Source organism: Dendropsophus ebraccatus, chromosome 1 (assembly GCF_027789765.1).
Source record: "Dendropsophus ebraccatus isolate aDenEbr1 chromosome 1, aDenEbr1.pat, whole genome shotgun sequence".
Taxonomy (NCBI): Eukaryota; Metazoa; Chordata; class Amphibia; order Anura; family Hylidae; genus Dendropsophus; species Dendropsophus ebraccatus.
In genome coordinates, this window is record NC_091454.1 from 34,306,803 (window position 1) to 34,334,149 (window position 27,347).

A 27,347-nucleotide genomic window follows, 5' to 3' on the forward strand; every position below is an offset into this window, starting at 1 on the left:
GTCACGGGGGCGGGGCCAATGGTGGCGTTGTGGCCGAGGTAAGTGGCGCTACGCCCGTGAAGTCCCACCCAGATAGCTCAATCGGCAGATGATAAAAGATCACTTTTTACTGGAACAAGCATAATGACGTATGATATAAAATAGGGTATGAAAACTGCAAAATGTACCCTTACATCTGAGTAGAGAAGTCCTAATGCAAAAAGGCTGTGACTGTGTCACTTAAAGGGAGACTTTTGCAGTCTGTTTAACGTATACTTTTAATGGGGAAAAAACATATGCATAAACAAAAACAAATGTGTGCCTCCCTTTGGACTTCAATTCTTAAAAAAAGTTATGTATGTTAAAAGTAACCATTTAAAAGCGTATCCATTAAACAGACTGAAAAAAACCCAGTGTGAACCACCCTTTCTGGTTTGCCCAAGCACAGATGGGTTAGGAATTTTGCCCACCAGTTTTATTATTATTATTTATTTTGAAAGCGATCTAGATTCTAGAGCGCTGTACGTATGATAGGAGGTTACATACAGAATGTAGCATATTATCAAGATGGCAACATGAGGAAAGTAAATGACAGAGAGTGATCCCTGCCCATGAGGGCTTACAGTCTACAGGTTTTGGTTGTGGTTGTGTGCCGGACACAGCGACTAGTCATGCATGTAGTCCATTCACTCACATTTACCAGTGTCCTCCAGGCATGGAAGATAAGCAGAGGAAAATGCCGGACTTAGTGATATCACTTCCATGACTGGAGGCCACTCAACCCAGCAAAGTTGAACCAGGCTAGCTACTGGGGTATGTCCCTAGCATCCAGTCTGATACAGATTGCATCACACTTGAAGTCTTGAATCTTTAGCCAAATTGGGTAAAATTAGCTGATGGTAATAAAAGGTGCAAGAAGATGTGACAGTGCTCAAGCAATTAAGGGTTAAGCCCTTACAGCCATTATTGTCACATTTGCATAAAACAGTTTTAAAGGGGAAACTACCAGCAGGTTAGAAGTCTCTGGCTGCTGCTATGTTCCCATAGTGCCCAGAGAGACTTGACAATTCTTTGAGCGGAGAGCGACGGAAGCGGAGGCGTGCAAGCTTTCCCATAGAGACTCTGTGTGACACTAAGGCAGGTGGGATTCCGCAGAATTCTGCCTGTTTAGCTCAGTGTGAATAGGCCCTGATAGGGAAGCAAATCGTTTTGTTATCTCTGTAATCCGGTCATCAGCCAGCTGCCCTTTAACTCAGTGCCGCTCCTCCCCGGGTGGTGGTAAAAGCTGGATCTGGCCCTGGGATACTTCTCCCAGTTTCCCAGGACTGGATCCAGCTTTTCCCAGCACCCGGGGAGGAGCGGAACGGAGCAGCAGTGAGTTAAACGCCAGCCGGCTGATAAGTGGATTTCAGAGATAACAGCGCTTAGCTTTGCTGTTACCGTAAACTCACTCATCTCTAGTAGAAAGGTATTTAAAGTGAGAGGGTCACTGTAAAGAGTACCTGTTCTGAAAAAACTTTTGACATTTCGGAGAGATGTTAAAAGTTTTGATTGGTCAGAGTCTGAGTGATCTGACTCTCCCGACCTGGACAGCTGCATAATGTCTCTAAGGGGCTGATCAGGTCATAGAATGACAGAGAGCCAGGAGTGAACGTGTGCTGCGGACTTCTCTCGACTGAACACTCATGTCAAAGTTTTTTTGTCCTGACGTGTTTCACCTCATTTTCTTTGTACAAATGTTATGCAGACCCAATGGGTTAGGAAGAAATGTGGGAGAAATGGAAGACAGGTTCATGTATTGTCTGTTTCTATGAGGGTGCATGGGTCTGACTAAGAGCTGTAGAAGCAAAAACCATAGGAACATTTTGAATTACAGAGTTTCTTCCTGATTCTTCCCTAGATGCATTGAATAGAATGATAAAATAGGGTTGCAAAGGTGGACATCGCCTTTAATACATTGTGTCAAACATGCAGATACAGTAACATATACAGAACGTGTTGCCCATATTCATCGGATGGGATCATCCGCTTTTAGGCTGGGTTCACACTATGTATATTTGAGGCTGTATTTGTGAGGCTGTATAGCAACCAAAACCAGGAGTGGATTGAAAACACAGAAAGGCTATGTTCACATAATGTTGTAATTGAGTGGATGGCCGTCATTTAATGGCAAATTTTTGCTGTTATTTTAAAACAACGGCTGTTATATTGAAATAATGGCAGTTATTTACCGTTATATGACGGCCATCCACTCAATTTCAACATTGTGTGAACAGAGCCTTTCTGTGTTTTCAATCCACTCCTGGTTTTGGTTGCTATGAGGACCTGACTTGAGGACCAAATACTGCCTGAAGTATACAGTGTGTGAACCCAGCCTTAGGCTGTATGCAGACGTATTTTTATTAGAGTACATATTGCAAATCTTTGTACATAATATACTTTAGAATCATCCAGCATTGTTTATAATACTCTTTAGCCACTTTAAAATGTATGAGTTTTCAAATCTGACCCCATCTATCTTGTATGGCTTGGCCTGTCTCCATTGATCCCACCATGCATATTCATGCCAGGATTTTGACATTGCTGGACACTACGACCCTCTGCTCCCTGACGCCGAGTGTCTGAAGATTATGTATGAGATCCTCAGTCAGCTGGAACTGGGAGGGTTTCTCATTAAGGTAAGTGCTGATCTGAAACAAATAAAAATCACACTTAATGGAATGAAGCTAAATACATATGTTTTTTGTGCAGTGCATTCTGGTAGATTTCTGCATCCTCTGCTGTTTCTAGGGGAATGTGTAATTGGTAATAAATGGAATTCTTGGAGCGCTCTGACACAGCACCTTCTCTCGCTGTGCACTGTGAGAGTCATTATAGCCCACTCTAATAATGCTCCCAACTCCTATACGTGACATAAGCAGACTTTTAATGGGCACAGCCTGGCATATTTGGACAGACCAGATATTTTTACTTTTGGGTTGCAGGGTATCGCTCCCCTAGAATATTTTGTTTCGTTTTTGATGAGACGCCACTAGTTAACCCTTAAGGGTACAAACACACACACACCGTATATGCAGCAGATCTGCAGCAGATTTGATGGTGCAGATTTGATGCTGTGTTCAGTTATATAGATCTAATCTGCTGCGTATCTGTTGCGTATCGCAGCAGTAAATACGCAGCGTATACGGTGTGTGTGTTTGTACCCTAAGGGAGAATATTGCCAGCAGTGTTCAGAGAGTGAATGAAGCATTTGCTATGCATGTGCAGTGTACACCATTCATTCCAGGGAATATTTCACCTATGTTCTTGGGGGTCCCAGTAGTCTGACCTCCTCCAATGAAGGCTATGTTCACACTGAGGAAAAGGCGAGGAATTAGATGAGGAATTGAAGAGGAATTTCAGCTTGAAATTCCTCCCGTAAAATATGTACAGAGCAAAGCCCCATTGTGTTAAATGGATTTGTTTTCTGCTCTGTTGTTCACACTGCAGAATTTCCGAGCAGAATTTTCTGCTGTAGATCTGCTAGAGGAATCCTATAGAAGTCAATGGGGGGCCTAAATTCTGCTTGAATTCTGCCTGAAAACGTTATGCTTCAATTCCTCGAGAATTGCTCAGTCTGCACATACCCAAACTTATTATTTCCTATCCTGTGAATAAGGCAGAAGTTCTTAAGGTGTCACTGTATATAATATGTATTTTCTCCCCAAATCAGTGGGCCGCCAGATTGATGCACGTTGGATCCCTTCTGTGCACGAGCCCCATTCTGATGCAATAGGGCTTTTGCATGGAACGGAGTTCCTGCACACTAATCGGGAAAAAACATGATGATAGGTGCAGTTTAAAGCGACTCTGTACCCACAATACCCCCCCCCCCAAACTGCTTCTACCGTCAGATAGCTGCTTTTAATCCAAGATCTGTCCCGGCGTCTGTTCGGCAGGTGATGAATCGTTAAGGCACAGGTGCAGTGTTCAGACAAGTGATGAATAGGAAGGAGAGGTGCTGCAGGCCTATGGCTTGGGTACCCTAAGCCATAACAATTTGACACAAAGCTGCAAGTTTAAAAGTTTTTTAGAATATGAACTGCATCACCTGCTGAACAGACCCCAGGACAGATCTTAAAAAAAGCAGCTATCTAATGGTACAAGCGGTTTGGGGGAGGGGGGGTGGATTGTGGGTACAGAGTTGCTTTAAATTTGCGTCAGTCGCACAGAACTGATAGTCTGATATTAAAGGGGTTGTCCAGCGAAAAACTTTTTCTTTCAAATCAACTGGCGTCAGAAATTTATATAGATTTGTAATTTACTTCTATTAAAAAATCTCAAGTCTTCCCATACTTATTAGATGCTGTATGTCCTGAAGGAAGTGTTGTTTTATTTTCAGTCTGACACAGTGCTCTAGGCTGACATCTCTGGCTGAGACAGGAACTCTTGTCTCGGTTCTCTATAAATCCCCATAGAAAACCTCTCCTGCTCTGGACAGTTCCTGTCTCGGCCAGAGATGTCAGCAGAGAGCAGTGTGTCAGGCTGAAAATAAAACATTTCCTGCATGACATGTATTAGCTAATAAGTATGGGAAGACTTGGGATTTTTTTAATAGAAGTAAATTACAAATCTATATAACTTTCTGATACCAGTTGATTTGAAAGAAAAAGTTTTTCACTGGACAACCCCTTTAAGGTGTTTCCAACCATAGAAATCCCCTCATACAACATGTAGGAGTTTTGCCAGCTTAACTGAGTTTGTTAAAATGTGCCAGGTGCATCTGTACCAAACATACCAGCCAGCAGTATTCCCTGACATCTGTCCCGATGATTGGGGTGTGGAGCAGGAAGGGCTTTATACTTGTTACATTCAGACCACAGCAGTTCTAGAGAAAATATTCAGCCAGATATTCATCTTGTACATTATAATCATCCAAGCATAACCAGAGATGTGCAGATGTCATACAGAAATCAATATATGTCCTTCCTTCCTTCCCTTCCCTTCCCCTCCCTCCTTCCTTCCCTCCCTCCCTCCTTCCTTCCCTCCTTCCCTCCCGCATCAATCCACGAGAGCGGGACTTTTTATGCTATAATAGGTACACTTGACAGGGGCGCATTGGGAAAGTTATCACCCAGCAATATAAAGACATTAAAGTGGCTTAGTGGCAGAAAATCTAAAAGAAATTTCTTACCTAGAAATAAAATATGAGAGCCATATGCCGTTAATTGGTTAGTTTACCTGCACGCTGTACACTCCGACCATTTTACAATAGTAGGAGGCTTTAAAGGGGTTGTCCAGCAAAAATCTTTTTTTTTTTTTAAATCAACTGATATTAGATAATAATTTGTAGTTTACTTCTATTAAAAAATCAAGTCTTCCCATACTTATTAGCTGCTGTATGTCATGCAGGAAATGTTGTTTTGACACAGTGCTCTCTGCTGACATCTCTGGCCGAGACAGGAACTCTGTCTCGGTTTGCTATGAATTCCCGAAGAAAAATTCTCCTGCTCTGGACAGTTCCTGTCTTGGCCAGAGATGTCAGCAGAGAGCACTGTGTCAGACTGAAAACAAAAAAAACGTTTCCTTCATGACATAAAGCAGCTAATAAGTGTAGGAAGACTTGGGATTTTTTAATAGAAGTAAATTACATAAATTATATAACTTTCTGGCACCAGTTGATTTGAAAGAAAAAGATTTTCGCTGGACAACCCCTTTAACTACTGCTGCCCTTTACTTCCTCCCTGCTGATGTCAGCTGAAGGATCACATTGATGAGGGAGCTAAAATAACTTGAAAATCTTATCCAAACGGGGAATGAAAAGCTTTCTGTGTCTGCAGAGAGAACTTCTTTGCTGGTTCCTGGGATCACAGCAGCCTCAAAGTCAGGCAGAGTGAATGGGAATACTAAAAGGGACGAAGGAAGGGGCAACAGGCGACGTGCAACAGGGGCAATATGTAACAGACGGAGTACCTCACTGCTGGGCAAGGGGATTTCTTCTTGAAATTCTATTTTCTCCAAACATGGACCACAGAATTTGACTGCAGTATATGCACCTGGCCCACATATGTGTTGTGTATCCTGTATTTATGCGGTAAGAAACTAGAATGGTGCAAATGTATTTTCTGAATATTTTGTATGTTGTGTTACACTTATACTGGACTCACATTGTCACACTTATAGTGAATGTTCTGGGTTTCTCCAGGTAAATGACAGAAGACTTCTCTATGGAATTCTTACTACATGTGGTGTCCCAGACGCCAAATTCAGAACAGTGTGCACCTCTATTGACAAGCTGGGCAAGGTAAATGTATACTAAATGCATGGTCAATATTTTTTGCCCTTTACTATAGGTTGTTAATGGACCTTGACTTACTATTACATTGGTATTTGCATGGGCACCTTCCCTCTACCCACATGGGAGGACAGCTGCAATACACAACCACACTTCCAAAAAGGTGTCGGGGACAGAGAAAACTCTTATATAGGCAGTTACCTGCACAATGCATAGTACAAGGGGTACAGGGCTGCCTCTTGTAAAAGCTTTTTAGGGTATTCCTAACCATTGCCTGTGTGTAATTTTATAGAATGGCAAAGTATAGTGCCCATAAAACAATCAAAGAGAATATTGTAAGAATAAAAATTGACAAAAACATTTTTTTTTTAAATGCATTTTTTTAATTAATTATTCCTACAGTAATATACTGTAATTCCACATATTTGGTCTCGCATATTTACTCTAAACACTTAGGTCAGTGATGAACAATGGGGAAAAAAAGCAATGCATAATAGGGCTGTTCCCTTTGATTTAATTAAATATTAAATGCTAATAAATACGGACAACAAGTAGTAACATACAGAAACCACAGAATGTCCTACAAGAAACCACACTGAATTGCCATATTGATGAAAAAGTAAAAAAATAATAATAATAATTAAAAACAAATATATATATATATATATATATATATATATATATCAGCACCATTATGCAAAAGCAGAAAATAAATAAAACTATGTTCTGATGTCCTAAGTTTCTACTGTTAACAGCATTTAGAGATGTGCTTTGCAGCAGTTGACCTATATCCTTTTTGCATTTTGCTTGCTCTCCACAGGTGTAAATATGTTACAGCTTTCATTACTTATTTTATATTATTCGTCATGGTGCTTGTTCTGGTAAAAAGTGGTTTTTATTATCTGTGGATTGGTATATGTGGGCGGGGCTTCGCGGCCTAAGCGCCACTTAGCCCTGCTCCCATCCGTGATGTCATCACCACATAGGCCCCGCCCCCTCAGCAGTCATTGGAAGGGCCAGCCTAAAGATCTAGGCCCCACCCCCTAGATTGACCCACACCAATGGCTGCTAAGGGGGTGGGGCTATGCGGTGATGGCATCATGGATGGGGGCGGGGCGATGTTGCACATTAGAGACTAAGCCACGCCCCTTTGGTGCAGTAACAAGCGGATAAAAGTACACTTTTCACAAGAACAAGCACCATGATTAATAATCTGAAATAAGGTATGGAGACAGCTAAATTAGTCATTTAAATGTTTTTAATTATGTAAAAATGACAAAATGGGTTGACAGTGTCACTTTAACTTATAGGAGAGTTTTCTAAACATGCAGTGTCACCTGTGTAGATGTCATTGTACAGGGAAAGGGGGGGGGGGGTCTGAGCTGTAACTATCAAATATTGTGAAAGCTGGAAACTTTGTTATCTGCATGTAATCCTGCATATTATGATGAGGATGAAACCCATGGAAAGTAAACTCTACAGAACAGGAAGAGTCAGCTTATTATTAAAGGGGAACTATCAGCAGGTTAGACGAATTAACCTGCTGATAGCCCCATACTGTGCACAGGACACAGAAGAGGAAGGTATGTCTGCTACCTTCCTCCTTGGCGCCGTTCACTTGCTGTTAGCAGTATAATCTTTGGTCTGTTAGAAGTACTGCTCCGCCCGATGCATTGATTATTATTAGAAGCTCGCGTGATGGGGGCAGGTCAGTGCTCGTAATGGTGCTCTGGACTGAGGATTACTCTGCTAACTGCATGGGAACATCACTGAGGAGAAAGGTAAGAGACATACCTTCCTCCTCAGCGCCCCGTGCGCATTAGGGGCATTAGATTTGTCTAACTTGCTAATAGTTCTCCTTTAAGCTTGGTGTCCAGAATGGAAACTACAAGATTTTAGGATAATTTTAAAATGTAGACGGCAAAATAGGAGTATTAGAAAAAAAAAGACAACATAAAAACTATAGGCCATTGATGAGACATTCCCTTTAAAAAGAGTCTGCGTCCTGTGTGCTCTTAGCGTATATAGTAAGGTCTACCTTTCTACAATCTGTCGGTATCCTTGGTTCTGGCCCTCAGTGAGTTACTGCAGGTGATCACAGCTATTATGTATTCCATGTATACTAATATAAAGGCCAGTACATGAAGGCATTCGGCGGTTTAGGTGAAGGAAGCCATAAGAATACGCGGAATGTGGAATTTTTTGAGAAATGGACTGCGGCATAAGCCCGATCAATAGCGCTATGTGCGTGCATTATAATCTGTTCTTATTTATACTCAGACGCATGCGAGGTGCTCAAAAGTGTGTCACCAAATAGTGGAATAAATCATCTCAGGTGATTGCAGAGACCTTTTCTGGTAACAAGGCGGCGATCAGAGATTCATCATTATAAGGTATAACTATTACTCAGTACAAAGTGGGCATGCCACAAATTAATGTCAGCCCTGCCAGGTATAGATTAAGTTGTGCGGAGCAGATATTAATCTCCTGTGCAGCCCGGCTGAAGTGTGTAATGATTGAGCGCACTTGTAATGATGCAAGAGATGCATAATATTCCATCAGCTGCATTGTGATAAAGTACACATTGATCTGTGCTACAAAGTCTCTTCCCTATTTTATTCCTACTCCGAGCAGTGTATTCATCAATCTCTTGATATAATCTCCCGTGAGATAACACCCGCTGCTCGGTTTTTGTGAGAGCTGATACATCAGTGTCACCAGCAGCTTTTCTGGTCGCTGAACCAACTCTGCAGAATAGCACAGCAGAAAGGGATATTATCTTGGGAGAGATAAGAATCGGCTGTTTTATGAAAAACCCCGTAACCTTCAACCCTGAGCAAAAACCTATGGATTCACTGCACTTAGAGGATGGTCGCCCTGCCCTGCTCGCTTCGCAGACAAATCTCCGATAGGATAAAACCACGTCTTATAGGTAAACATTGTGGCTTCATAAAACAACCCTCAAACTATTTAATATTAAAAAAATGGCAGATCCACTTCAGGCTGGGGCTTACATCAGGGGACAGGACTGTGGGGGTAATCTCTTCATAGCTGTAACCCCTCTCTCCCTGGCCATAGTGCTGCTATACTGTGCCCTTATCGGCCCTGCTCATTCCTTCATACTCCCTGCAGTCTCTGTCAGCCCTTGTCTTTCCCATCCTCTCCATTATGGGGATCTGCAGTTCCATCCTGTATCTACAAACTGCTGCAGTTTTTTCAGGTTTATGCCCTTACTATACATTATAGACCACATGCTGATTGCTGTACTGTACAGTAACTTATAATATGACATATCCAGCTGTTTCTTAACTATGCTCGTAATCCAATGCACCACTGCCTTGACGCTGCGGAAATCTGTTGGCACTATACGAATAAACATTAGTATTTTTATTAAATGGTAAAATCCCTATATCTTGGTATCAGGAGGGCATAGCAAGAAGGCAAAACACAGTTGAAATAGGGGCACCTAAGGCTACAGAGTAATACAAAAGCTCAATTTCTTGGACTGACCAAGACTTCTCTTTAACACATCATTCCAGTCAGTTGGCTTTAGGGCCAGTTCACACTGAGGAATAAGCATTGAATCCCTGAAAAAAGTGTCACCTCTGGCGTAATTCTGCGCAAATTCTTTTTTTATTTGATAATATTCATTCATTTTTTTTCTGATTCTGTGCTAAATTTCCTCAAGTATCATGCACTGAAAAATTTCAAAGCAGAATCTCACTGTTCAATTTATTTCAATGGGATTCCGCTGACATGTCAATTGTTCTGGCTGACAGCGGATCCACTTCGGAAAATTCAGCGCAGAAATTCCGCTGTGTGAACTGCAGAGAGCAAATTCCATTGAACTCAATGGAATTTGGCCCTGCACTATATTTTCAGTCGGAATTTTCAGTGAGGAATCAGCACCGAAATTCAGCGCTAATTCCTAAGTGTCAAATCCACTCTTACACCAAAGCAAATTTTCGCATAAGAAATCATAGAAATGCAGACAATTGGTTCCACACCCCAAAAATAATATATTTTTTTTATTCTGAATAACATGTAAAAGAAATGAAACAAAGATTTAGAAAGCTGGATATGTCATACTGTACAATATAGCAATCAGCATGAGGAGTATAATGTATGGTAAGTGCATAAGAATGAAAAAAACAGCAGCAGTTTGTAGATAAAGGATGGAACTACAGATCCTTATAATGCAGTAGTGTAGTACAACAGGCTAGAATAGAGAAGCAGGGCTACTGTCAGAGGTCTGTGTGGTCACATGGCAACAGCATGGACCAATTAGGAAGTGAGAACCACAGAGCTGTGCAGGAGGACAGTGACAGAAACTTTTCTATACAGCAGTGTGAATAGCTGAGTGTAAGTGCAGGCACATTATAGCAGGAATGGGAAACACAAGGGCTGACTGCAGGGAGCATGAAGGAATGTTCAGGGTATATGTGAGCACTGTATAGCAGCACTCTCTGTCCAGGGAGAGAGGGGTTACAGCTATAAAGAGATTACCTCCACAGTCCTGTGCCCTGATGTAAGCCTCAGCCTGAAGTCGATCTGCTATGATTTGGAAGGTGAGGGAGACTTCCTGGGTTAGAGTACAGTGCTGTAGACCATGCACACGCACACACACACACACATATATACACACACACACACACACACACACAGACTTACTTTTCCTCCCACCCAGTACAGGGAGCTCTTAAACCAAAGCAATGCTCTTAATCCAAGTTACAATTTTGAAAAACTGTGAGCTCTTCTTGCAAAGCGCTCTCTCAATCCAAGTTACTCTTAAACCAAGCTACCACTGTATAGGCTACAAGGAAATAAAATTGCAACCTCCACGGTCAGATTAAAGGGAATCTGTCAGCACTTTTTCGACTTCTGAGGTGCTGACATTTATAGGAAGGTGTGTGTGTTAGTGTGTGTGTTACCTTTTATTTTTCTGGTAGCTGCTGTACTTTTTCCACAGTCTGTTATGTAACTTGCAGCACAAGTGCCAAAGAGGAGTCATGGTGCCGCGTTTATACCGCACTTTGTCCTACCTCCCAACTACCTCCTCCCAGCGTCACCTGAATATTCATTGCGGGCTGGCCGCGGCCTTCCTGGCGACGTCATCTGACTGCAAAGGCCCCGCGCGCACTTGTCAGTTCGCGCATGCGCCCCGGCTCTGTGCGGCCCGCGCGCTCCTAACGATCAGCCACGCCGCCGAGCAGATAATGTATGCTCGCGGCGGCGGGCCGGAGATGGGCTGATGGGGGGATGTGGCCGGGATGGGGGGGGGATGCGACAGCGGGGCTGCGGGCACCAGGGAGTTAAAGCACATATTCACAGCGGGATGTCAATCCCGCTGCGAATATGTGCTATCATAGGGGTGAATTGATACCGGATCCGTAGCGATTCTCGCTTCGAATCCGCAGAAGTGAGATACGCTGTGGATCCGGTAGGTGTGAAAGCACCCTAAGAAAGATGTTTGTAGAAGTGTCAGTGATCAGCCAAGGAGGAAAAAAATCCTGCTCAACAGCTGATAGCATACTCTGTGTGGGCAGTACAAATCATCACTATTGGTTGCACATCCCCTGTACACGAGATGTGCGGCCGATAGCAATACATTTAAATGGCCACACAAACAATGCAGATATGAATCATGCTGCAGGGTTGTCTACAGGTAATGAAAACAAGCGCTGATCTCGCTGATCAGTACTTGTTTTCTCCCGCTGATGGCCAGAGATCAGGTCATATAAAGAGATCCTATACCATAAGGCCCCTTTACTAGTCGGAGCTGTGTAAGGTGATTAAATGGTCAGGTCTGACTAATTGCAAAACCACACACAACCTGGAGACAGGAGTAGTGCTGTTCCTAGGAGAACACGACCATGTTTTTCTAATCCTGAATTATTGTGCAGGTCGCGCTGTACAAGGGATTGACCAGTCATTTGTGCTGCCCTTTAATTTTATCATTGACAACCGCTCATCATCCGCTTTCGCAGGACTGTGTGCAGCTGATAATGATTACTTTAATATCTGTGTAAAAAATACAATCAGCTGATAAACAAGCATTTTCTCTCTCATTGGCTGATCACTTGCACTTTATATGGGCTGTTATCAGAAACTAGTGGTCATATGACCACGCCATGTAAGGCTAGGGTCACCCATCCACCAGGGCTCTGTTCCGAGCTATTGTTATAGAGTCCCCCTATCACTACAGAACTGAGAACAGAACAGAGTCTGATGGTCATTCAAGAATGGAAACCAACTGATGCAGGCGGATACCTGACAAATCCCATTGACTTCACTGGGGTCCATCTGACTCACACCTGGTGGCTATTTGGTACTGCTTGTGGTACTTTTCTGTTTGTTCAGATCCTGCAAAATTAATGGAACTTGCAACAGAACCGCTTAAATGGAAGTGTGAACTCAGGCTAAAATCCCTGTATGGATGTGTAAGCCGTGTAAATGCACAGGAAGCATAATGGTAAATTCCATGCAGCAGAATATTCAGCATTTGATGCAGAAATTTATCTGACTTTGAAGGGAATGTATCATCAAAAAATGACTTATTGTATAAAGTTTTTATAATTAACATATTTTTAAAGAATTTTTGATGAAATTTTTTCTAATTTTCCTATCTATATTATAAAATAATCCTGATATTTTGCCATTTTCATTCTAAGTACTTGGGTTGAAACTAAGCTGAGACTTCCTCTTCTGTCTGTGGTGATAAGAGGAGGCTGCTGTAAAGTGATCTGTACAGCATATTAGCAACATGTGACACCAGTAGATAGAGCAGACAATAGCAGCCCCCTGTGGAATTACCTCTTCAAAGGTCACAGAGCACACTCATCAAGGTTTTACATTCATCTCAAAGGAACAGTCTGTCTGTTGTCATCTATGTCCATGAGTCTTGCTGTAAAGCATGTCACTAAATGCTCTTAAGAACAGCCCCCATCATAAATAGTGAAATAAAAAAATTAGAACATAGAAACAGATTGGAATAAAAGAACATCTTTTAGTATCCAACTCTAATCAGTAAAAGAAAATGTAGGTAATACTTTCCCTTTAATTCAGCTTACACATGCTGCAGAAACATTTACATGTGTGGAACATTTTTATTAATTTGCAGAAATGTCTGCAATAAATCTGCTGCATGTGAATTCGGCTGTGTACAGCCAAGGGGAGGCTGCCATCTCTAGAGTTCTGCTACTCGCTTTTGATTTTCCCACAGTCTGTCTCTGCTTCCCTTCTTCAATGTGTGCACTGCTGTCTGAAGTCAGAAGGGGAAGACAGCGTTCTTGAACACTCTTTCCATCAAAGAGAGTTACTGTATAAGATGCATGGAGCAGATGGCACACCTAGACCTGCAGACTCCCTCGATGTCTCTCTTTTTTTCCCTATACAGTGTATATATATAGATAAATATATTTGACAGTTTTTTTCTGTCTATCCACTAGTGCATGGTCGTAGCTAGGATTCACGGGGCCCCATAGCAAAAATTATATATCTATATATATATATATATATCTCTGCTTTACTGCTGTTGCACTGATAACCCCTGACCTCTGCAGGAGCTCTGCACATTTTCCTTTCCTATTTGATTGCCAGCTGGACAACCGAGGTCAGAGGTCATCAAAGCAGTGAAGCAGAGATCTGTCTTCTGCTTGTTAACCCTTTTTTGTGTTGCAGCATGTAAGTAAACATTTGGTCACTTACACACTGCAGTACATAAGGGGTTAAGCAGAAGGACATATGCTCTTACCTTCTCCCCCAGGCCCCCCTCCTGCACGGGCCCCATAGCAACTGCCTAGCCTGCCTCTATGGTAGCTACGCCACTGCACTAGTGCTAATTATAGAGGCCAATTTTAAGAGCTTAAAGTGGTAGATAGCCCCTACCCATAGGTTGGCGGATAACAAGCTGACCGTGCATATGTGTAGCGCTCCATTCATTATCTATGGGGCCACCAAACATTTCCAGAAATTATAACGTTTGGCAGAATGTGTTGGACATGATTGGAGGGGGCACAGTTTTGTCCTTGTTCATTGAATTAATTGGGTCCCAGCAGTCAGATGCCCACCCATCAGCTTGTTATCCCATATCCTATAGTTAGGGGATAACATCCTAAGATGGGAATTCACCTTTAGGCTATGTTCACACTACGTATATGTCCAGCCGCATATTTTTCGCAGCCGGACATATACGTGTAAAACTCCGGCTGGGATTTACGCAAGTGTGAACATAGCCTAAAAGGGGTAGTTCAGAAAAAAAAATTCCCAGAAAGTGCCAAAAATGTGCAATGTGCAAAAATCTCCAGTCTTCCAGTACTTATCAGCTGTTGTATGTCCTGCAAGAAGTGATGTATTCTTTCCAGTCTGACACGGTGCTCTCTGCTGCCACCTATGTCCATGTCAGGAACTGTTCAGAGCAGCAACAAATCCCCATAGAAAACCTCTCCTGCTCTCCAGACTGGAAAGAATACAGTTTCCTGCAGGATATACAGCAGCTGATACATACTGGAAGACTGGAGATTTTTTTAATAGAAGTGAATTATAAATCTATATGACTTTTTGGCACAAGTTGATTTGAAAGAAAAAAAATGGTGGACAGCCTCTTTTAATGGTACGGCCACATTCATTACAGATTTCCTTGCAGGAAGTCGTCAGCATTTACAGTAACAGCAAAGTGAATGTGATGTGTGATCACAGACACAGACTTCAGTGGGAATGCAATAAATCCATCCATTGGCATTGTGCACTTTGCATATTGATCGCCATATATGAGGCAGCAAATCCTCACAAATATCCTCATGATCTGGTGTAGATTTGCCATTGCAGAAAATCTGAAGCATTTCCGCAGCAAGTTGCCATACCTTTAAGGTGCAGATATTACTAATATGGCATTATTATTATACCTCTCCCCCCTTTTACATGTCTGCACTGTGTCAAATATAACACCCCACCACAATAGGAGGAGGAGGACACTACAACATAGTTTTACATAGGGAGCCATAATACGTAAGCCCAGCCCTATAAATAATACACAACAAATAAAAGGAATGCTCTATACTGTTCAGCTATATCCTACAGCAATCATACTTGGATTTTATACAAGCAGTTACACTGCCATCTTGTGGTCATATTTAGTATTTCAATACACTGCATTTCATTCCATCTACTGGTATTTTTATGGCCCTTTTGTCTCTCTACAGCAGTGCTTCCCAACCCTTTCCACCTTGGGGCACCCCTTGGAAAAAAAAATTTCCTCGGGGCACCCCTACTAAATAATGTTCTACAAAATAAGAAAACCGTCATACAGTGACTCACAGGTGACGTCTTCTTTGATCTGAGGCGTCACTTTCCCTTTTCCTCTCCATCCGGCCCAGTCCTCCATGATGATTTCTTCCAGATACGTTTCATCCCCTCAGAACCTGCAAGACAAATAATTTAGGCTCCGCACATTTCTAGCAACTTCCTTTCCTTTCTCCCTCCTGTAGGCTCCCAAAGTAACTGTGCTGTTTGGTGTTATGTGCAGTAAAGCGACTAGGAATGTGGGATGCCCCCTGTATGTAGGATCCCCTGCTGTGCCCCCTGTATGTAGGATCCCCTGCTGTGCCCCCATGAATTAATAAAGCCCCCAGAGGTGCCACCATATACTAATAATGCCCCCAGAGGTGCCCACATAAGCTAATAATACCCCCAGAGGTGCCCCTTTTGAACTTATAATGCCCCCAGAGGTGCCCCCATGAACTAATAATGCCCCCAGAGGTGCCCCCATGAACTAATAATGCCCCCAGAGGTGCCCCATGAGCTAATAATGCCCCCAGAGGTGCCCCCATGAACTAATAATGCCCTCAGAGATGCCCCCATGAACTAATAATGCCCCCAGAGGTGCCCCCATATACTAATAATGCCCCCAGAGGTGCCCCCATGAACTAATAATGCCCCCAGAGGTGCCCCCTATGAACTAATAATGCCCCCAGAGGTGCCCCCATGAGCTAATAATGCCCCCAGAGGTGGCCCCTATGAACTAATAATGCCCCCAGAGGTGCCCCCATGAGCTAATAATGCCCCCAGAGGTGCCCCCATGAGCTAATAATGCCCCCAGAGGTGCCCCCATGAACTAATAATGCCCCAGAGGTGCCCCCATGAACTAATAATGCCCCCAGAGGTTCCCCCATGAGCTAATAATGCCCCCTGCTCTGCCCCTTAAAAAAACAAACATCCTTCTCACCTAATCCGCGCTGTGGCTGCAGGCATAAGCTCTCCTCCTCCTCTTCTGGCTCCATCTTGCAAGCCGGGGGGACGGGACCTTCGGCAGGCGTGATGACATCACATCATCACGCCTGCCGGAGAGGTCACGTCCCGGCCTCCCATAAGCTGCTGGTATGAAGTGCCGGCAGCCTATGGGAGTGAATGTAGGAGCAGGATGCTGACACTTCCTGCTCCTACATTATGCTCCCTTTATGTTCCGCCCGCTCACAGTACGGGCGGAACATCAAAGTGGTCTGTGCATCCCGAGAAGCTGCGCGGCCGCAGCTTCTTGGGATACTTAAAGTGACAGCGCACATTTCCCACCGGGATCCTGCGGCACCTCTGGAGGGTTCTCCCGGCACCCGGTTGGGAAACGCTGCTCTACAGGCTGTACTCCAAGGAAATATCCTGTTTTAGCAGCACCTTTGTTCAGCAGAGTAGGTTGCTTAGCTTCCCAGTGTCAGAAAGCCCCATCAGGGCAGTCTGCTATTCCATCCAGCAAATCTTGACATATACCATCCAGAGGCCAAAATGACACACTGTTGTGCCCCAATAGTCATTGTGCACTGTGAAATTAACTTAAAAAATAAACAACAACCTGGAAACATTAGTTAAAAACAATCTAATAAACTAAGGAGGGGATTTATCAAACTGTTGTAAAGTGAAACAGGCTCAGTTGCCCCTAGCAACCAATCAGATTCTACCTTTCATTTTCCAAGGAATCTGTGAAGAATGAAAAGTGGATTCTGATTGGTTGCTAGGGGCAACTGAGCCAGCTCTACTTGATAAATCTCCCTCTAAGTTTTTTTGTTGCCCGTAATTACCAACCACTACACAGCTTTTTATGATTCTAAAGCAATATAAGAAATAAAGCTGCATTGTGATTGATCGCTATGGGCAGCATCCAGTGTAGATAGTTTTTCTAATAAAAAGCTTTTTACACCCATTGGGGCAGATTACTATTCCAGTCTAAGACTTGGTTCGCATCGCAGTTTTTGTTTTTGCTATAAGTTAGAAATGTCAAGAAAATGGACAAAGCATAGTAACAACATGACTGTGATCTGCCCCTTTAAACCAGTGGATCCCCAGGATGTATGGCCCTGCATCCGCATTCTTTTTTGACAAATTTTTGGCCTTTTTGAGGGGGGAGGGAAGGAAGAAAGAAAGTAGAGGCGTTGCAGGCCTAGGGCACAGACCAAGCCACATTGACTAACCAAGACATGACTGGGAGGGACTCTCAAACAAACAGTACCAGCTGTTTGGGGGGGGGGGGGGGGTTGGTGGATACAGTATCACTTTAACAATTGATTGACTTATAAAGGCTCATTTAACACCCCCCTTCGCCATCTTGTTATCTTTTGATGGCACACTTGGTTGATGTTACAACGGGCTAGGTGTGTATGGATGTGTGCTGCAGAAAGGTGCCTGGTAATTTTTGTTAAAGGGCAACTATCAGCAAGTTAGGCAAATCTAACCTGCTGATTGCCCACTATAGTGCATAGGACACTGAGGAGGAAGGTATGTGTCTTACCTTCCTCCTCTGTGCCGGTCTTTATGTTAGTTGGGGTAAACTCTGCTCCGTAGCACCGTTAGGAGCACTGCCACATAATCCGGCCTGCCACCTCCATTGATTATCCATTATCCATTGGGACCAGCACAGAGGAGGAAGGTAAGACATATACAGTGGTGCCTTGGATTACAAGCATAATTCTTTCCAGGACCGCGCTTAAATCCACTCTTAAACCAAAGCAAATTTTCCCATAAGAAATCATAGAAATGCAGACAATTGGTTCCACACCCCAAAAATAATGATTTATTATCCTGAATAACACATAAAACTAATGAAACAAACATTCAGAAACAGCAGAATATGTGATATTATAAGTTACTGTAGAGTAATGGAGAGGATGGGAAACACAAGGGCTGACAGAGACTGCAGGGAGCATGAAGGAATGTTCAGGGTATATGTGAGCACTGTATAGCAGCACTCTCTGTCCAGGGAGAGAGGGGTTACAGCTATAAAGAGATTACCTCCACAGTCCTGTGCCCTGATGTAAGCCTCAGCCTGAAGTCGATCTGCTATGATTTGGAAGGTGAGGGAGTACAGGGCTGTAGACCCCGCTATGCAGACCATGTTTTCATATTTCCATGTATTCATATACTATACATGGAAATCCAGTTTATCATTACTGAATCTGTTAGGCAGGGTTCATACTAGGAATAATACTTTTGATGCACAAATACAATGGATGGATGCACAGAGCCAATGTATTTGAGTGCAGAAAGGCACAGGCCCCATCTACTTCTAGGGCCTGAACTTATGACTTTACATTGGGCAATTTCTTGCACTTATAGAGTTTATACCCTGTTAATATGGGTGCTGACGTATCCAACCCTCCTATGGCACAACTGTGGTACCAGTAGACCTTGAAAAATGAATAGAATATTCAAAGACCTCACAGGAGAGGACAATTCAGGGACTTTTGTTTCCAGGTAATTTTACTGAGAGGAAATGTTCTCTAATGGCTTATACATCAATATCAGGCGTCAGGGTAATACGTAAATGGAAAGAAATGAAGGCAAGGAGGACATCATTGCAGTATAAATATTATTACACGTTTAAGGACATAAGAAGACATATGCGAGGATGCAAAGCGTCTCCCCTTACTTTGATGAATGTCTCTGTGACCGAGTGAGAATAGCGTTTAAGTCTGGCCTTGTGCTGGCACTTAAGGTCTGGGGTTGATTTAGAAAAAGGCAGACAACTATTCAGAGCTGCAGAAATTAGCATGTGACTGGATACAGGAGCCGTAATCCTCTATTTATAACTGTCTGATCTCACCCGGGTTGGGGTGACATGTTTCTCATTCATTCCTTACCAGATTTTAAGCTGCTGTGATGGAATAGGTTTTTAGTGACACCTTTAAATGGGGGGGGAGGGGCGAGAACAAGTAACTTATGTGTTTCATACTTCTTCCAGATCCCTTGGGACAAGGTCAGAAGCGAGATGATTCAAGAGAAGGATATGAGACCGGAGACTGTGGATCGAGTGGGAGAATACATCAGGCTTAACGGTATAAAGCATGGGCGCTGTTCTTAAAGGTGCCCGTGATAAATGGTAGGCTGCGAGACCAAAGGGCATTTTGTGTATCTTCAGCGCTTCTTCTTGCATACGTTGCAACACAGAATAATTGAGTCTCGGGCTGGCAGAAAGATTTTATCTGGTGGAAGCTAATTAAAGTGTAGTTATGCCTGTGGAAATACATCAGAAAAACGTAGAACCCGAGCACATTGAAGCAGACATAAATTATAGATTCAATAAGGAAACGGTACAGCCTGGTCGGAAGAAATATATTACACAATGGCAAAACACAGTCTGGTAGAATGTAAAATACGATGCACACAAAGGGTCTGGTTCATTTAAGTACGTGGTTAAAATTGCAGCATGATGGGCAAGTGTTATGTGTATTGTAAGTAATGACGGGGATTTTAATGTGTAATTATTTTTCATTTGTTTGTTAGTTCTCCTCTTAAGAGATTCTGACAAAATGAACAAAGGACATTCTTCTCTAGGGGGTTGTGGCTAATGCACTTTATCAATGTATGACGATACCTTGTTATAGCAGACATCATCATTTTCTCCTACTGTATCGGTCATGTGCATGTTAGCTAATATTCAAAGTCTTCTCGGCAGACCACTAGGTAGTGTCTAATTTTTATATAGTATATAGTTCCCCTGTTTGCAAGTGGCTCAAAAAAAGTCTGTTGCATTTACGTTTACGTAACACTTACCGACATGAAAGTAGACTAAATGTGAACTAAGACTTTTCCCATCAAGTTCAATGAAAAAAACAAACAAAAAAAAATTTTTTTGATGCATAAAATAGCTGTCCCCTCTTTTACATCTCAGAGGAGTGGAAACATAGTCCATTGCGTTCTTGCTTAGTATTTTATTTGTAACCTCTTTGAGTTCCTCCAGCACTTAAATATTGATGGCCTATCCATAGAAGCTCAGCCCAATCCCTTCTTTCAGAAGAGCCGCAACCACTTCATTCTGCTGATCAGCAGGGATCTTTGAGGTCAGATCTCCAGTGATCAAAGATTCAAGTGAATCTGTCAGCTGTAAAAGAGGAAACATCATACAGTATGAATAAAAACCACCAATATCCATCTGGACCATAAATAGATACGAACAGTGGCTTCCGGTTCCGGCGCACGCCTGATGGCAGCACCTTAGCTGAGCTCCGAGCCGTCCTGCTTGCAAAAGCTGCCCCCCGCGCTAATATCTGTCACTAACCGGGTCTGGGAGACCCCGTCGGTACCCTAAGTGTAACGGGAACCGATGGACAAGTTTGTTCGGCGCGGAGGGGATTCGGAGACGAGCGCGCCCTCACAGAGGAAACAACCCCGGGTGAAGGAGAAGGGGAAGGACAAAATGGCGCCGATGCCTCAGCCTCGCACAGCTACGAGCTCCGCTCAGGCGGAATGCCTGATTGAGGGAGAAGAGGATGACCTTCCACATACACCACTGAGTGAGTGCATATTGGGACCAGATGGGGACCCGCTGCTTCCCGGCCTTAACCTCACGTGCAAGGCGCTAGCCATAGAGGTCGCCAAGATATTAGCCCCGGACCTAAAATCCTCATTGGGCGCCACAGTGGCTGAGTCACTGACACAGTTGAAGGGGGAACTGAAACAACACTCCTCACAAATAGTAGAACTACAGGACCGAGTAAATGTACTGGAGGATGAACTGTTCAACATGAAAAACCAGGTACAAAGAACCTTGCGGCAGAACTCGTTTCTTAGGGAAAAGACTGATGACCTGGAGAACCGCTCCCGCCGGAGTAACCTACGCATTATCGGTCTCCCCGAATCTATACTGCCATCACAATTGATGGAATTATGCTCCAAAGATCTGCCTCTAGCCCTTGGACTGAACGTAGCAGTTACAGTAGAGAGGGCACACCGGATTGGTCCCCCGCCACAACAACAACCGGCTAGTAAGCAACGTGCAGACGCTAAGCCGCGGCAGGTTATTGCGAAATACCTCAATTATGCGGATAAAACCTTGCTGCTTCAGTCTTTTAAGAGAGCTAATACCGAGATCACACTGAAAGGCCATAAGATCTTGCTCTTTAATGATTACTCGGCCGAAGTGGTGAAACTCCGGAAAGCCTTCTCCCCTATCTGTTCCGCCCTAGTCCGTAAACAGATCAGGTTCACCCTGCTGTTCCCTGCGGTACTCAAGATTTTCCAGCAAGATGGCTTAACCAGAATCTATCGCTCGCCGGAGGAAGCCCAAGCATTCCTCGAGAAGCAGAACGATCCTCACCATGCACCGGCGGATAACACCAAGCGTCGCAGAACGGAATCGCCGCCCAAAGACCCTACTATGGAGGTTGCCTCGTGAACTGAACTGGTATCCCAGAGCTTAACTTTCTTTTTCTCCGGGACAGTTACTAATGCCCCTATCTTCCATAATGGAGGCTTAATTCCTCGTGGCTAATGGACACCGCTCATATTGTTATTTCTCCTCTGTAAATACCTCCCTTCTCTCCCTCTCCTTTCTCCCTCCCCCCTCCCCTTTCCCCCCCCTTTCCCTTCCCTTCCCCCCCCCCCCTCCTCCCCTTTTTCCCCCCCTATCCCCCCCCTTTTTTTTTTTTTTTTCCCCCCCTATCCCCCCCTTTCCCCTCCCATCTCCTCCCCTTAAAATCCTTTCACTTTGGTACTTCCCTCTCTCCTCACCAGACTTACTAACCTACACCCCACTCTCGACTGGGTGTCATCTAATTTTCCACTCTTGATTCATATTTGTGTTACTGTATACTTCCACTGTGGGTCTAGATGAGATCTAACATACATGTGATACCTGATCCCTTGTTTGGGAGCCCAAGGGATTTCTGCTTACCCTATAAATATCGGATATAAGCATTCTAGTTTCCCTGCGGTTGGGCAAACGCTGGGTGGGACGCCCCAAATTTATTTAGCAGGTGTAGTAGGACGGCTCCAACACCTCGGTTAGGGCTTTCCTTAGTTCTGTTGGCTTGTTAGTCAAATTTTGCTGACTCTACAATGTTAGGGCATGACGAGAGCCCTCAACGCTTAGACGTGAAAAAAGTGAAGTCTAGCAGCTTGTCTCTCTCGTATATGGTTATGTTTCATAGTTTATTTTTTTGTTCTGTTTCCCTGCTATGGTACACTAATCTACGATATGTTTTGATCTCCGCAGTGCCTCATAAAGATTGTATTTTAATACCATTACACATGGATGAGACCGACCGACCTCTGTATTTCATGCTCTCAGGAGGCCATATCTTCTCTTTTGACCCAGGTTAAAGGTATGAAAGTAGTTTCCTGGAATGTACACGGGTTGCGATCTCCTGGGAAAAGATCGTTAGTACTCAAACACTTAAAAAAATTACGGGCCGACATAGCTCTGTTACAAGAGACACATTTAACGGACACTGATTTCTGCAGGATGAAAAAATGGTGGGTGGGGGAGGTACTGGGTTCCCCGGCAGTGAGTGGCAAGGGGGGGGTGGTGGTCTTACTACATAAACAACTAGACCATACAGTCTTGAACACGACTATAGACGATCAAGGGAGACTTATACATTTAGTCGTTAATACCCCAGCTGGGCGTCTCTCGCTCTATAACATTTATGCCCCAAACTCTAAACAATCCCCTTTCTTTAACTCCCTACGCACGAAAATACTTGCTGATCAAGAACCGTCAAAATTACTAGGGGGAGATTTTAATGTAGTAATGTCGGACGACGAGGATAGAAAACGGACACAGGTCCCTAAGAATAGGAGAGGCAATGAAAAGACGTTAGCTGACTTCTCCACAGACACTGGCTTAGTTGATACCTGGAGATATCTGTTCCCGGAAGGGAGAGAGTACTCCCACTACTCCCACGCTAGTATGTCATGGGCCAGATTGGATTATCTTCTTACATCCCAATCCTTGCTAGGCAAGGTAGAGGCCGCGACAATTCATGACCTAGTGATATCAGATCACTCCCCAATTAGTATCTCCTTTAGGAGGGAACACCCGAAGGGAACAGATATCATCTGGCGATATCCAGCCTCGCTAGCGACTGATGAGGATTTTAAACAACTAGTCAAACATTGGTGGTTGGAATACGTGGGAAATAACCCTCAGTCAGACTCCCCACCAGTCATACATTGGGAGGCGGCAAAAGCAGTTGTGAGGGGAAAAATAATAGCGCACACCTCGGCCATGAAAAGGAAAGCTAAAGAAAACTATGACAAACTGACGACAAACCTACGACAGACATACACACTCTTCATAAACAATCCCTCTGAACAGACTAAATTAAACTGGGTGACAGCGAGACAAGGTTTTGAGGTGGCCCAGGAGAAGTTGGATAACTTCTATAGGGACCAGCAGCTTGCCAAACTGTACCGATTTGGAAACAAATCGGGATCCCTTTTAGCCAACCTGGCCAAGGGCAGGAGGAAATGGTCGTACATAAAAGAACTCACAGACAGCGGGGGTACGAAACACACACATCCAAAACAAATCTCAGAGATCCTACAGACCTATTATAAAAAACTGTACACGGCCCAATCACTACAGCGGACAGAAGGGAAAAAATTTCTAGAGCAGCTACAGCTCCCCCGACTGAGCGAGGAGGCTCTAACATCCTTAAATACCCCTATTACTACGGAGGAAATTGCTTCCGTCATTAAAAATCTCCCTAACCATAAAGCGCCGGGTGCGGACGGATATACCAATGAATTTTATAAAACCCTGGTCACAGAGATCACCCCATCCCTTCTAGAAGTATTTAATACCATTATACAACATAAAACAATGATGCCCACAGGAAATCTGGCGTTGATCAAGGTTATCTATAAACAGGGTAAAGACCCTGCTTTGCCTAGCTCCTATCGCCCGATATCCTTGATCAATGCCGATTTGAAAATCCTGTCCAAACTAATGGCTAATCGCCTAGCACTGACCCTCCCTGCCTTGATTGGACAGCACCAGGTCGGCTTTGTGAAAGGCCGCTCTGCGGTTGCGAACATACGTATGGTCCTAGCGGTCCAGGATGCTGTCTCAAAAAGGGGCTACTCCGGCCACTCCCCAGCTCTGCTTGCGATAGATGCTGAAAAAGCTTTTGACAACGTAAGCTGGGAGTGGCTGGATTTATCCCTGGACAAGTTTGGGATTGTGGGTCCTTTTAGAGACTTTATCACCGCAATCTACACGTCTCCGGTGGCCAGGATCCATACCCCGGGCTTTCTGTCCCCCGTTTTCCCTCTACAGAAAGGAACAAGGCAAGGGTGCCCGCTATCCCCGCTGCTATTCAACCTTGCCATGGAGCCTTTGGCCCGTCACCTCATCTCTTCCGCGATATTCCAGGGTATCAGGGTGGGTGCAACGGAAGTTAAGGTAGCCTGTTTTGCCGACGATGTTCTTCTTTTTATGGAACATCCGGAGCTGCATACCACCGCTGTCCTTGATGCCCTGAAATACTATGGAACCTTTACAGGATATAAGATAAACGCGACTAAGAGTCAACTGCTATACTTAACCCATACCTCCGCTGGCCTCTCCACGCCTCCTCTTGTAACAGTGGTCAAACGTAGTATGACCTACCTCGGCATAAAAATCGGTAGAACCCCAAACTCACTTTACGACTTAAACTACCCTCCCCTTATCCATAAAATAGAACACGAACTTCATAGATGGACATCTCTCCCCCTGTCTCTGCTGGGCAGGATTCATCTCGTTAAGATGATGAGCTTCCCAAAACTACTCTATCCCATTCAGACAGTTCCCCTTCTACTAAAACACCCCGACGTGAAAAAACTCGTCTCTCTTTTTAACAAATTCATTTGGCAAAATAGAAAGGTGCGTATTGCCTCCTCTACACTGTGTCTCCCGCCACATCAAGCTGGTGTGAAATTACCAAATATACGTTTATACAACTTGGCGGCCTTGTTCCGCCATGCGAGAGACTGGATTTTAAACACCAGCTACTTCTCCAATCTAAGCCTAGAGTCTGACATAGCGGCCCCATGGGCCCTCTCGGCTCTGCTCCATACGACGTACAAAGAGACTCCGTCACACCTACGCAGTTGTATGTTGATCAGAGACACAGTGGCAGCATGGAAAGCCATACGTAAACTTTACCATCTTCCATATAAACTGTCCAAATTCTTCCCTCTATGGCATAACCCCGCCTTTCCACAAGGTGACAATAACCCCTTTTTCCTGGCGTGGAAATCTACACAAATCCGTACTATGGAACACCTACTGGACCCCTTAGGAGGCACATACTTACCCTGGCAGACTCTCGCTGACAGACATAACCTCCCCTCCTCACAGCAATGGCAATACTTGCAAATCTGCAGTTATAGTAAAGCTAGAGTTAAAAGCCTCCCCCAGACGGAAAAGCCAGGTCGCTTTGACCAGCTGCTGGTCCCTTCTGACACCCACCTCCCTCTTTCAGGCATATACGCTCTCTTCATCGAGCACACCTCCCAGGCCTTTATAGACAAAATTATGAGACGGTGGACGCCAAACTTAAGTGGAGATGACGTGGGTTTGAAAATCCTTAAGGGACTATCTTATGTGAAATCGGCTACTCCAAATGAACACCTACGCGAATCACACTTGAGGCTGATTCATAGGGCAATATATGCCTTTAACTTTCGAACCCACGCCCTCTCCACACCCTATACACCCCATTGTCCTAAGTGTAAATTACAGGCAGCGGACCTATTTCATGCCATATGGACCTGCCCAGATACCCAGGCATACTGGAGGCGAGTACGAGATCTTATAGCCAACATATGGCACTGTGACATCCCCATGGACCCACTGGGTATACTATTCCACTACATTCCGCGCTCCCCTGATGGAGACTCTACTGATAGCCTAGTAGCACATAAAGGGGTCCACCTCACACTTCTATTGGCCCTGCGGAGTGTTCTGCGGCAATGGTTGCAACCGACTCTCCCCCCAATAGAAGAACTTATAAAGGCCCTCAAGGAAACGCTACACTGGGAACTACTCCACACCCTGAAAACAAAAGAGTTTGCTACGAAACACTTTTTCAGGAAGTGGAGGAAGTTTGTGGAAAATACTCTCTCACAAACAGAAAGAGTACAATTGATGCAACATTTCAGACTCACCGGCTGGTACTGCACGGAGGATATCAAAGGCACCCTGGGAGTTTTGAAACTCTAAATCTCAGTTGTTGTATCCACCTGGAAAAAGTTCGGAGGTCGCTCGGTCTCATCTCATCTCATCCCATCCCTTCTTTTTACGGTGAGGTCGGATTCTGCCCCCATGTCAGTATATGCTTATATATTTGTGTAGGGTGCCGTATGAGACCATTCATGGTTTATTACCTTTCACTGTTCCTAATACCAAAGCAATAATCCCATGGTCTCTAATTTACTGATTAGTCCTTAATCGTGATTACACTAACACTCCTCTTGATTCCCCTGAGACATTAGGCGGCCCTAGGCACGGTTGATTGGTACATTGCCCTTCCCTCCATGAAGGCATATGGTACAGGCTACCCATAGCAGGTCATTACTTGTTATTTTTTTTTTTTTTTTTTTTTTTTTTTTACAATATACTTTGTGTTTCTTTTAGTTTTTGCAACTTGCTTTAAGATGCTTCAGAACAGCTCCTCTTTAGGATTGGTGCGCGACGTCGTACCTCTTGTCATGCTATGTCACTGTTTTGGAAAAATGCAGTTGTTTCTGTAACCAGCAACATATTATGTACGTTATCTTTGTACTGCAACAATAAAATGTTTATAAAAAAAAAAAAAAAAAATAGATACGAACAGGATAGGGTTCT

General features: G+C 43.9%; 1 protein-coding gene across 1 annotated transcript in view; it reads left to right on the forward strand.

The window, feature by feature from the left end:
• LOC138773108 (histidine--tRNA ligase, cytoplasmic-like) overlaps positions 1 to 27,347 on the forward strand; it is a 56,352-nt gene that overhangs the window by 22,363 nt on the left and 6,642 nt on the right. The window contains exons 7-9 of the mRNA XM_069954085.1: positions 2,550 to 2,657; positions 6,164 to 6,262; positions 19,476 to 19,569. Coding sequence (XP_069810186.1) covers positions 2,550 to 2,657; positions 6,164 to 6,262; positions 19,476 to 19,569 — 301 coding nt within the window. The remainder of the gene's footprint in view (positions 1 to 2,549; positions 2,658 to 6,163; positions 6,263 to 19,475; positions 19,570 to 27,347) is intronic.